Source organism: Prionailurus bengalensis, chromosome A1, assembly GCF_016509475.1.
Source record: "Prionailurus bengalensis isolate Pbe53 chromosome A1, Fcat_Pben_1.1_paternal_pri, whole genome shotgun sequence".
In the NCBI taxonomy this organism is placed as follows: Eukaryota; Metazoa; Chordata; class Mammalia; order Carnivora; family Felidae; genus Prionailurus; species Prionailurus bengalensis.
The window spans coordinates 199,486,926-199,500,026 of NC_057343.1; the positions used below are offsets into that span (position 1 = coordinate 199,486,926).

Here is a 13,101-nt window from a genome sequence, read left to right on the forward strand (position 1 = left end):
GGTGAGGGTGAATTTGGGTGCAGGTAAACAAGTGCTCCTTTCCGAGGAAAGACTTCGTACAGATGACCTGGTTTGGCATTTAGTGGAACTGTACTATGTTAAAAACAATGTCTCTCTGGTTATTGACAAACATTATGAGACAACGGGCCATATCACCGGTGAGGTGCACAATTTGCACTTTCAACACGGAATCTACATAGCAGGCCACGGTGGGCTTGATGTCCCTTACCTGAATGGAGAGCTCCCCAATTTCCGCGGATGTATGGAGGATGTGCTATTTAACCAGGAGGAGATCCTGGCATCCCTTAGATCTTACCCTGGCTTTAAGAAGGTTTATGAAGTGTCACTAGGATGCAGTGACGAATTTTTTGCAGGAGAGGATGAAGCCATCAATTTCTTCAGCTCCAGATCCTACGTCGCCTTCCCAGAATGGAAGGTGCCAGGGGAAGGGCTATTGGAATTTGCTTTACAGACTGGAACTCAACAAGCCTTACTTTTATTTCAGTCAGGTAGAGAAGGAAATTTCGTTGCTTTGGAAATAGTTAACGGTCTATTGAGGGCTCATGTAGGATGGAGCAAAAGCAACACCCAGCTCTCTTCGTTTAGCTTAGTTAGTGACAACAAGTGGCACGTTATTCAACTGAAGTTCACTGGAAGTTATCTGGCCCTGATGGTGGATGAGCAAGGGGTAAGGACATTGCTGCCTTTGCAAAGCAAGCCATTGGTATCTGAAGGCCCCCTCTTTGTGGGAGGTCTTAATACCCGTAAGGGAGAAGAAGTTAAGAAGTTAGGATTTGCCTCTGTGCCTAAGAAATCCGCTCGAGGAGTTTCTTTCAAAGGATGCTTAAGAGGCTTGGAAGCCAACTCAGAAAAGAGAGCATTGAAGGATGCCCTTGTTTCCAAAGATATAGCTGCTGGGTGTAAAACGAGGAGTAGTGATAATGAAAATCCTTTCATAACGACAATGGAAAACCTGCTTCAGTCAGAAGTTCCCCTTTCCACCACCGTCGTCGAGGCAGGCAAGCCTTTTTTTCAAGATGCGCGTAGCTATTCCCTGAGTCTGAGTAACTTGGAGATCCAAGAAGGTGGGCGAGCCTTACTGGAACAAAGGCATATGAAAGTGGATGTGGAATCTGAAGATTTGGCTGTCCATCATTCTCAAATTTTATTTAAAATAGAGGAAATGCCCCTTCACGGGTTCTTTCAATTAGATGTTTCCCCTGTTCAGGAAATGGAGAAAGCTTTCACGATGTTAGATTTGAGGCAAGGGAAAGTTTGGTATGTCCACGATGGTTCAGAAGAACCTAGGGATTTTTTCACATTTTCAGTCTCTTCCAACAGCAAGCAGAAGATGCCATTTTATCTGCAAGGCCATGTTCCATATGTGTTCAACATCACTGTCATTCCAGTAAATGACCCCCCGCACCTTAAGCTCCCCGAAGGAAACTTGCTTCTCTTGTTTGAGAATTCTAAGAAACGACTGACTCCAAATATAATACACGTGTCAGACCCTGACACAGATTCCTTGAGTCTTAGTTTCTCCATTCTTGGCAACTTCAATTCAGATGCTGGGTTTTTAGAAAACACCAATGATCCTGGGAAAGCGATTAATGGTTTTACACACGGGGATTTAAGAGATGGCAACATTTTCTACGTGCACAGAGGTCCTCGGAACTCCCGGATCCTTCTGAGAGCAAGTGATGGAGAGCTGGTTAGCAATACAGTAGTGTTACGGGTCATGGCTGTTCCTTGGGGCTTTGAAGTGGCCATTAGAACCGGTGTCGTTGTCCAGCAGGGTGGCACAGTTCTGATTACACAGAGTAACTTGTCGGTGGAGGTTAATGGTGAACCCCACGAGATGGAAACCCGCTATGCTATCACTCAGCCACCCCAATTTGGCCAGATTCAGCGGCAGGGGTCAAGTGGCGAATGGAAACAAGTTAGTACCTTTTCTCAGCATTCCATTGATCGGGGTCAGGTCCGGTACCATAGTACATTTCGAGAATTACAGCTAGGAAATGTTACAGATCACTTTAAATTTAAAGTTAACATAGAAGGAAAAGTCAGCGAGGAGCTAATGTTTCCGATTACCATACGGTGGCTAAGGTTTACACTTCTCAAAAATGTTCCTCTTAAGGTCAGTAAAATAAACAGACAAGTATTGAATTCTGATCATTTGCAGGCTGTGACAGAGGGTGTGGACATAGCTCAGAAGGAACTGCATTTTAAGTTGCTGACCCCACCTAAGAAAGGAAAATTGCTACTTGGCAATAAAGTGCTAAAAACAAACTCAGTCTTCAGCCAACAAAACATTACAGACTCTAAGATAAGTTACGAGCCAAAGGAGAGGCCCAGGGAAGACACACAAGATACCTTTAGGTTCTTGATTGTTGCGAAGCACATAGCATCAAAAGATTATACTTTCAGAATAAACTTCGAAGCAGATAAGACACGCGTTACTGTGACTAACAGAGGATTATTTGTCAAAGAAGGAGAAGGGAAATTAATTACAAAATCAGAATTATTTGCTCAAACACTGGACAATCAGACCTTCCAATATAAAATCACCCAGAGTCCTCAACACGGGAAGCTGAAACTGATTAACTTGTCAGATCCTTTGAGAAGTCGTGACAATATCACCGCATTCACTGATCAAGACCTAGTGGGCGAGCGACTGATGTATGTCCACGATGATTCTGAGACCCAGTGTGATGAATTCCTCCTTGTGGCCTCTGCCATAGCACCAGGCCAAGACGGAGTGGTCAGGGATCTTGACACAGAGCATTTATCTACAGAAATCAAAGTTACCATTTCTGTAGGGTTAAAGAATGATGAGAAGCCAGTGCGCGTGGTAGATAGGGTCTTTCATGTTGTGAGAAATGGCCAGCGCCTGCTGACCCTGGCAGATCTCTGTTACCATGACCCCGACTCAGATTTTGATGATGGGCAGTTGCTCTATACCCGGCGGGGCATCCCAAATGGGGACTTGGTGACAGCCAGTGACCTCTCTCAGAAACTATACCAGTTCAGGCAACGTGACCTTCAGGAAGGGCGAGTGCTCTTTAGGCATCGGGGTGCAGACTCTGCTCGCTTTGTGCTGTTCGTGACGGATGGTGTCCATTACACGTCCTTCCTTCTAGAAGTCAGTGCCTCAGACCCTTATGTCCAGATAGCCAACAACACGGGGTTGCTTGTACAGAGAGGAGAGGGCAGCAGCCTCACAGCAGCTAACCTCAGTGTCACCACGAACCAAGATATCAGAACGGACCACGAGATCGAATTCCACATGGTACAGCCCCCGAAGCATGGCCGAGTGCTGGTCAACCACTCAGTGTCCCGCTCATTTTCCCTGCACGACGTGAAACAAGGCCATGTGTTTTATAGGCATGACGGCAGAGGCAATTCTGATATGTTCAACCTGACAGTGAGAGTTAAAGAGGTGTATGTAGACGTAGGCATCTATGTGCACGTGTACTCTGAAAGCCACCAACATGGCACCCGAATTCTGCTCCAGACCCTTGTTGTTGAAGAAGGAAAACCAGTAAAACTGAGTAGAGGAAGACTGCAGGTAGGTAGTCGCCCTGGCGAGCATTCTGTCTCTCCATGAGTAATCTGTTTGCTTCTAAGAGCTACTTTTGTGTTCATTTCCCTCCTGGTATTCAGAATGACTTTTTTTTTTTCTAAATGTAAATGCCATTGAAAAGAAAGGCTGGAAGGTTTCAGGATTTTGACACTACTGAGCTTCCTATAGTTGGAAATGGAATATAAGGAATCCTAAGTCTTATGTTAAAGCTTAGTGCACACCAGCACACACACTATCTGTGTATGTTTAGTGTAGGATGCACTACATTAAATGAGGAGGTGATGTGTGTATTGGAGTAAATTAAGGAATGAGGAGGTGATGTGCGTATTGGAGTAAATTAAGAGATCTTTACGTTTTTCATTTCTTATAGAAACACTGCCAACATTTCATTTCATCTGAATTACATTCATAATGGGATGAAGCAGGGTATAAAAACTTAGGGCAACTTAAACATAAAAAGGATTCCTCGAACAGCAGAGGATGCTATATTACACAGTTAATTTCCTTAATGTGGTCTCATTTGGTTTCCTGAAATTGATGGATAAAATTGGCCTAGACTTGTGGAATGTCTGGGGTGAGACCTCACACCAGAAGGTTTCCTGGGGCTCCTCCTTAGAAGCTTCCAGCAGGCAAAGCCCCACTGATCACACTTAGGAGGTCGTGTTCTTTTTAGGGTAATCCTGTATAGGGTGTGTAAACTGTGATTTGTGACAACTGGCCACAAACACAGGCTATTCTGAATCTACCCTCAGGACTGCAGAGCAGTTTACTTGTTTGCGAAATGCAGCCAATAACATCAAGAAGAAATGAACACAAATCAGAAGCAATTTACTAAATGAGTTTGACTATCGGAATATGGGGGTCACCAGCTTTCCTCATTTCTTTTTTAGGATCTTGGAGAGTATGTGTTTCACCACCAGGGGGCATGTGTAGTTTAGTGACTATAAATCAGTTACAATGACTGTTTGAGATGGATTTTGCTGAATCAATAAATTCAACATATATTGAAAACGCTGAGCCAGTTAAAGTGGGAAAGAAAAGTAAACTTTCCTCTAAAGTCTTGAAATTTTAGTGATTCAGCTTCTGCTTCTTCAACCATTTTTATTCCTTCTCCTTATACCATTTTTTTTTACCTCAACATTCTGAGTCCAGGGTATCTTCCTGCTGAGAATGATGCCTTGTTAATGCATTAGTAGCTTTTCAAGTGTTGTTGACCATTACATTTCTTTGCAACCACGGCTAAATGCAAATATTGACACGGTCACCAGAACCAGACCCAGGCTTACACTGTGTATTAACCCTGATTGTAACTTAAGCCATTTGTAGACATTAATAGAAAACAATTTGGCTCATCAAAGGGTCTTGACTCTTATGAGTATTGTGTTTTTCTTTTTGTGTCTGTGTGTTATGTATAAAAACTCAAGGCTGTGCATGAAGATAATATTCCTGCAGAGGCAACGTTCATCGTCAGAATTCCGCCGATGCACGGATACCTCCGGAAATCTTTACCTGAAGAAGGCAGCTTGGGTGCAGATGAAAAGTCCCCTCTGATTTTTACACAACAGGATATTGATGATGGCAATATCCATTATGTACAGATAGCTCCTGAGCAACAACAGGACCATTTTTTACTGGATGTGGTGAGTGGTATCCAAGCTGTGAATGGAATTGAAATTTTGGTGGATATCGTCCCTAAGCGGATTCCTCTGGAGGTACAAAATTTCACAGTCCAGGAAGGTGGTTCCAAAGCACTTCTGGAAGACTATCTCAAAATTCCAAGCAAATATTTTGAGGGAGTTGACTGTGAATTTGTTCTGCTCAAACCACCACAACACGGTTATGTTGAAAATTCTAATTTTCCAAGAATAAAGCTAATGAAGTTTACCAGGAAACAGGTAATAAATCTCAGTTAATACATTTGGGTATATGGGATAAGAGGAAAAAATTGCTATTTGTTATTTAGATTAATGGACTCTCAGGAGTGATGAAACTTGAAAGAGGGTCCAGCTTAACCTCCTAACAGATGCTAGAAGCCTCTTCCATGGTAACCCTATAAAGAGGTCATCCAGCCATTATTTAAATATATTCAGCAATGGAGAACTCACTTCTTCTTGCAGTGGACACTTCCAGTTTAAAAACACGTCAAATGTTAGAAAGTTCTTTATGCTGATCTGAAGTCTGCCACTTAGACACTTCTCCAAGGTCCTGGTTCTGATAGCTCACAGAACAAATCAAGACCTCCTTTTGTAAAAGCTCTTTAAATATTTGAAAGGAAAAGTTATCAAGTTCCCTTGGGTTTTATCTTCTTTGGCTTAAACACCTCTAGGTTCTCCCACTTTGCTCCTGTGTCATGGGCTTCTAGCCCCTGCATCATCCTGGCTGCCTAACGGTAGAGGACCTCCACACTCACTGCCCCACTCAACGTGTCACCCTAGATATTTAACCTAGACATGCTTTAGTCCCTAGTGGATTTACTCCTTTATTCGTTCCATTATTCAATCAACAGGTGCTGATAGAGTTCTTACTTGGTACTGTGCCCTATGTGAGCATAGTGCTATCAATGGCTCCATGGTCCAGTCCCCACAATACAATACAACCTGGGTACAACTTCCAATCTAGTGTTCAGTGTAAAATAACCAATTAACTCTGGGCTGCTATCAGGTTTCTTTGCTTTGGGCTAGGTTGGTATTATTGTGAGATTTGGCTTTCTTATCATGAATAAAAGAATGATTTCCATTACTTTCTAAGTATTGAAAAGTATCTTACCACCATTTCCTGTATAAGATCCTAGGGATACGCACTCTTCAGGTTAGAGACCTTGAACAACCACCTGGCATCTCTGGGTATCTTTGTCTAGTTAGCTGTAAACCCATGTGGGCTGCTTTATTTTGCTTCTCAGGATTTCATCTTATCAACGGACTTGAATCGATTTATTAAACTCTTATTCTGTTTAAGTTGCTATGCAAGGTTGCCATGATAAGGAGCCATATTGCTTGCTCTCAGGAGATGCTGTGTGTGTGTGGTGGGGGGAGGGGATGAGGCATACAAGCTTTAATATGAGGTACCCCCTTTTGATGCCTCACAGAGCATTCTTCAGTGGTGCTAAGGAAGTTCAGAGTTGTTACATCTGACTCTAATTGAAGAGAATAGGGAAGACTTCACAGAGGGAATAACGTTTAAGCAAGACTTGAGGAAAGAGAAAGATCAGGGACATAGCAGAGGAGAAAACATTTTTAAAAAGCAGCATAAACAAAGGCAACAGCCTAGCCAAGGACATGGAGGTATTAAAGTGAATTGGTTCTGGGGGCTGCGGAACACCCCGCAAGACTTGTGGATGGGCTTAGGAGCGGCAGAGAGAACTGGGGCCAGACTGGGGGAGAGTCTTGAATTACATGTTGAGAGGGTTAGACTGAACCAGGAGGCATTAGAGAGCCATGGGGAGAAACAGAGAATCCTGAGGACTGAAAACAACCTTGGAAATCAGTGCTTCTCTACTGGGGACCCAGGGAAACTGATCCTTTAATGCCTCCCTGCAGACATCTCTTCCTCCTGGCTTCCGTCTCAATGGCTGAACAAACCCTCCAAGATGACCACTTGCTCTGGTGCAAGTTGAATCTACTGTTGTTCATCTTGTGTGCTCTAGGTGAGGGAGAGAGCACTGAATTGTGGTCCTGTCTTGGCCAATTCATTATTAATTACACTTTGTAAGAAGCGTGTCTTTAGAATGGTTGGTTGAAATCTGTAGGTCAAGTCTGTGTGTTCCCTGGAGTATCTATGTGATTGTGTAGCCTTGTTCACAGTCAAGGTCATGTTTGTCTGCTCTTCCAGATGACCCCTTCACACTTTCTCTTCCTATGTGACTCTAAGGTCTCCAGGTTTTGCGACATCACTGTTTTCACGTAAAGTGGAACTAATCCCTAACAACTAGTGGCTATAGTGTTAGTGGCTGGGAGAAGGAGCCCCTGGCCATGTTTGCCCTTCATTCATTCAGCAAATTGTTTTTGAATACCTATTATGTGTCAGGCATGCCAGTTGTAGGTCCTGGGGATACAGTGGTGAACATATCCAGCAATAATCCATGCTTTAATAATCTTTTTCCTGGTGGAGGAAAGAAGGAGGCAGAGTGAGACAACAGACAAAACAAATAAGTGAAATAAATGGCATATTGAGTGAAGATTAGTGCTGTGGGGAAAAATAAATGAGGAAAGGGAGCTGGGAAATGCTGGAGCCTTCAGTGGCGTGTGTGTGTGTGTGTGTGTGTGTGTGTGTGTGTGTGTGTTCAGTGTCAAATCAAGTGGTCAGGGGAGGCGCCATTGAGAAGGCAGCATCCGAGGAGACCCCTGGAGGAGGTGACGGATGGGTGAGTGGGTAGATATGGAAGAAGAGCATTCAGGCAGAGGGAAAGGCAAGTGAACAGCTGTGTGGAGAGCAGGAAAGGGACTCCATGCTGTGCCGGGAGAGCTGTAGATGAGGTTAAGGAGGTCCAGCACAAGAGGGCCTTCTCCTTCTCCTTTAACATGAAGTGAAATGGGGAGCAAGGAGGGAGGGAACAGTCTGGTGACAGGAGACCGAATACTTTTCAACCTTTTAAGATTTTCTGTAAGTTTGTTATGTCTTTTAAGCTCAGGTGAGCTGATATTTTTCTAGTGCTAGAAGTCTAGAAATAGGCAAAATCCCCACAAAAATCTTCTCTTTGCTTTTGGATTAATGCATATTAAATGGCATGTAATTTGGGGGAGTACCACTCCAGTGAAGAAGCGATGTATTTATCCAGGAAAAATACTGAGGAGGCAACTTGTACTTAAATACTATGTTCCTAAAGCATTTTTGGTATAAATTCTCTCACATTCTGATCAATGCCATCTTCCATGTTTATTTGCAAATAGCTTAAACCAGCATCTTTCAGAACTTGTGCTCAGACCTATGTTCTGGAATTCTTCTGCCCACAGAACTCCAAAGAAATTCCCATAGCACCTTTGTACAGTGGCCAAAACTTTCCCTTGAGACTCTTCATGAACTTTTCAACTCATCAGAAACACCTCTAAGAGATCAAAAGTATTTGCTCAAAGGAAGTGCACCATAGGAACGGGCAAAGTTGAACAGTTGAATTCTTTGGCAGTATTTTATCAAAACAAACACAACCTCAGAGACTTTTTCAGAAGTTCAGCTACTCCTGTTGGGCTTTGGAAGTTGTCTGCCATTGTCTGTTTGGGTCACAGGCTCACTGAAGCTAAGTTCCCTTCCAGCTTTAAAACTCTCTTGGTCTCTAATTATGATCTTGTGCTCCTCAGTATTTTCCATCAGAGCCTTAAAGACATGAAAGGCATTCTGATCAAATTTGTGGTTATTACAAATCCAAGAGGAATAATTAATTCACTTACTGACCGTTTCAGAATGAAAATTAGAAAGATGAACGCTAACAGGGACCTAAGTAAAGGTTTTCATTTGTGTTATCAGGGTGAGGGAAGTCTGCCTTGATAGACAATTTGGTTTTAATGTATTTCATTATATTCTGTCCACAGGAGATATGTGGCAGCTAGTTACGGGTAGTGTCTGTTAAGAGATGTATCAAAAAATGATTGTGTTCTGGAGGAGGAACAGGATTAGGAGGTAGCATGTATAGTCTCTCATACAAAGAACAGTTAAAGAAATAATGCATGCTTAGTTCAGAAAAGAGAAGTTTGGGGAAACTTAATAGTTGCCCTGGTCCAGATGTCGCCAAACAACCGAAGTCCAACAAGTAAGTAGAAGCTTCAGCGCCTGAACCTAACATTCGGAATTGTCTAACAAAACATTCCACAACTTAAAACATTAGTCACTGTAAATAAGCAAGTAGAGTCTGAATTTTAGTGGGTGTCATTCCACTGGAAGAGCAGCCAAATGATATCACTTACCTACAACACATTTTGTTTGGAGAAATAGCCTTTGAACTCAGGTTTCCCGATTACCAGTCTAGAGTTCTCTTTACTACCCCATGTTGCAGCATCATTCCATTCCTCCTCAAACTTATTTCCAGGATGTGGCATCGCTTCATAAAAACTATGCCATCCATCAAAATCTCCACTCTGATTGTTGGAATCCAACCTCATAGGATGAACACATGCTTCTGTGTTTCAGAGAGGCATAAAAATTAGGATGATAGCAATGTGTTCCTGTTTTTAAATCACATTTCAGTAAATTGGTGATTTTTGTTATTGGTGGTTATAGGTGGAAAATGAAGCGATTTACTATGTGCATGATGATAGTGAGGAGCTTCTTGACAATTTCACCATCTTTGCAAATAGCTCAGAGCTTGGAAAACAGAGTTTGCCCCAAACTCTTTTTGTAACTGTGGAATCAGTAAATGATGAGGCTCCAATAATAACAGCCAACAACATCCTTCAGGTAAGTGCTCCGTGCTTTTTATCATAGTAATCTCAACACTACCAATTTGATTTTCTTTTGTATTATTTCTAATGTTAAATAATAAGACATAGGACTATGTATGTATAATTAACATATTCCTACTGGTTTTAAATAAATGTTAGTTGTTACCAGGATATTCTGTTTGGTAACTGTTGGGAGATGATGAATCCCAATGAGTTACCGTCAGATTGTACTTCTTGAGTGGGTGTCATTCTCACTGTATTCCCCAAGGCATAGCCTCTTCTAGTTAGGGTGGGCAGGTGAGCATCAACTCCCTAGTGTGAAGTGTGTGATGTTGGGCAAGTTATTTAGCCCTTCAGTTTGCTTTTATTGAGGTGGTGGGAAATGGAGGCAGACTTGTGAGGAGTAAGCGATAAAATGATGTAAAACTCTCCCACAGTGCCTGACACGTGGATGGGACCCAAAAAATGGTAGCTATCATTACTGAAGAACTCCAAGGCTGTACCAGTATTAGAATTAAAACAAAACAAAACAAAAACACTATACAGTCATGTGACAGTCTTTTGCTGTTTCTGGGAGCTTCCATCACTCTTCACTCTTTCTGAGAATCCCCTGGGGTGCTTCTTAGGCACTCACAGATAAACAAACGTGTTTTGGCTGTCGCATGGTGTCCACCACTTGGCTCCTCCCCTGATCTGAAGCCTGTTTACGCTCAAGTATCCCAAAGCTTTCATTCAGCAGATTTTCTTGGTCTTAAATCACTCGTTCTCACTGATCCTTCTTCTAAAGACTTGGGCGTGAATTTGCTGTTCTGGCTTGGAGAATAATTACAGCTATTGTAGTAGTAAGTGCTCAAAAAAGAATTGTTAGCTATTTACGGTATGTGCCAGGTAACACTCTTAAGAGCTTCTAGCTCACTGAGATGTGCTACCATTTCCCTCACTGGACCATTCCTCATTGGACAGACGAGGAAATCGCATGACAGCTGAATGACAGGCTGAGGACAGAGTGACAGCACGGGAGCCTGATGGCTTGTTCATGTCTTTTGTCATGCTCTCCACCAATGACTGACACCTAGTAGACAAAAAATATTTGGTGAAGGGAAGAGTAAATGAAAATATAAACTGTCAATTCCCCCAGCCCTGGCCCACGTTTCAGAGACCGGGGTTTTGTCTCCACTCTTTCTTCCTTTAGTGTAGCTGCATTTCTGGAAGAATCCTTGGCCCTTTGCACATTAAAGCTCCTGGGGGACTCATGCTTCAGATATGCCCAGGTATGGGAATCTGAAGTATTCACTTTGAAATTTGGATGAGACAAATCTTCCAACATATGTATGTGTCAATTTCAGCCTTGTTTATACCTCTTGTGAGAGTAAATAGTTAATAATAGATACTTTAGGGGTGCCTGGGTGGCTCAGTCTGTTAAGCATCTGACTTCGGCTCAGGTCATGATCTCACAGTTCATGGGTTCAAGCCCTGCATCAGGCTCTGTGTTGACAGCTCGGAGCCTGGAGCCTGCTTCAGATTCTGTGTCTCCCTCTCTCTCTCTCTGCCATCCCCCCCCACCTCAAAAATAAATAAACATTAAAAAATTTTTTAAAAAAATAGATACTTTAGAAGTCCAGAGGAAGCTGGATAGTCATAAGGGATGCAGGAGAGGTAGACATGAGTAGAGCTCACCAGGGGCTAATCTAATGAGAACATTTTATGTTGTTAAACATAAACATTCTGGGGTTTAAAAATCTGTTTTTACTTGCTCAAAATAGTTGGATCTAGGAATAGACTTGTCAGTGCTCTTATTTTACAGCTTGGCTCATTATTCAGCCTCTACATTTTAAGTGAGAAACTAATGGTGTTTATGCCTTTGTAACTTGTCACTTAATTTTGAGTTTACTGCACAGTCATTGTCCAAACAGCCTGGGAATGGTTCTAGCTGGTCACATTGGTAGGCCTACCTCTGCTTTCACAGATTCTTGTTGTACTAGTATCTACTGAATTCATTCTCAGCAAAGCGATCTGAGAAGTAGGTTGTCGCCAGAGTGAGGGATTGTAGGTGTCAGCGATGATTAAGCACAGTTATAAAAGCTTACGTTTATTGTGTGCTTACGGAGTATAGTACTGGACATCTTCCAGAAGTGGTATCATTTTCACAACCCTACAAAGCATCTTGTTATGAATGTCCTCATTATAATGGGCACCCTGAGACCCAGAGCGGCACCAAGGGAAGGTGTGGGAAGTCTGACTGTCTCACCATCATGCTCTGCCGCTTTGCCCGCTACCCATGACTGACTCAAGCTCTGCCGGTGCATCCATGTGATCAAGGGCTGTGTTTATTAGTAACAAAAAAGCCCCAAAGCTGTTGTGCCTCTTGCTCCTACCAAAGTGGACTTTACGGAATAGGTCTGCGGCAGTTGGATTGACACACAAGCGTTTGCCCAGGAACCTCGGCAGAGGAGTTGGGCATTTTGCTGTGTGGTGCAAAACTGGAGGATGAGGAAGATCCAGGGGAGGGGCCTAAATCTAGACAGACATGGGGGAAGAGCTGGAGTGGGCTGAGGGACAGGAAGACCGAGGAATAAAGTAGTGAACTCTCAGGCTTCCTCGTGGAAAGGAACTGAAGCCCTCTCCTGGGTTTGGCTTGCAGCTTTGAGGTGCCGTCCGTTACAAGATGCACCATCAACTTAACGATACTTTATTGTACTGAAAGATTCCCGTCCATTTAAGGCGTTCAGAACATTAAAATGTGGGAGGAAAAATGTGTACATTAGACTGTGTACATTCTGTCTTCCCTTTAAATTAGCGAGATACAGTCTCTGCCATGAACCTTGAGCTCGCTCAGGCCGTTTGCCCAGACCCTTCCCGCCCGCCGTCCTCAATATCGGAGAGTTTCTCTCAAGAAAAAAGGAAGAGTAGCTGTGGGCAAGGGCCATTTCCTTTCTTCTTACCTTCTTCCCTGGATAGCCTGGATCCAGGCCAGGAAGGGGGTGACTTCCCAGTGTTAATGGATGTGGTCATTTGATACTGGCTCTTTCTGAATTTATTCAGTAAGAATCTCATTCCCTGCCTTGAACGTTCTGGATTAAAGCTAGAACAGAGTTCAAGTGTTGTAACTTGCCCAGTTTAGGCAAAATTTCTCTGAGACTCCTCTTCCTT

General features: G+C 43.0%; 1 protein-coding gene across 3 annotated transcripts in view; it reads left to right on the forward strand.

Moving 5' to 3' along the window:
* LOC122493863 (chondroitin sulfate proteoglycan 4-like) overlaps window positions 1-13,101 on the forward strand; it is a 70,489-nt gene that overhangs the window by 18,584 nt on the left and 38,804 nt on the right. For all 3 annotated transcript variants that reach the window (XM_043598553.1, XM_043598563.1, XM_043598571.1), the window contains exons 3-5: window positions 2-3,568; window positions 5,008-5,478; window positions 9,791-9,967. In XM_043598553.1, coding sequence (XP_043454488.1) covers window positions 2-3,568; window positions 5,008-5,478; window positions 9,791-9,967 — 4,215 coding nt within the window. The remainder of the gene's footprint in view (window position 1; window positions 3,569-5,007; window positions 5,479-9,790; window positions 9,968-13,101) is intronic.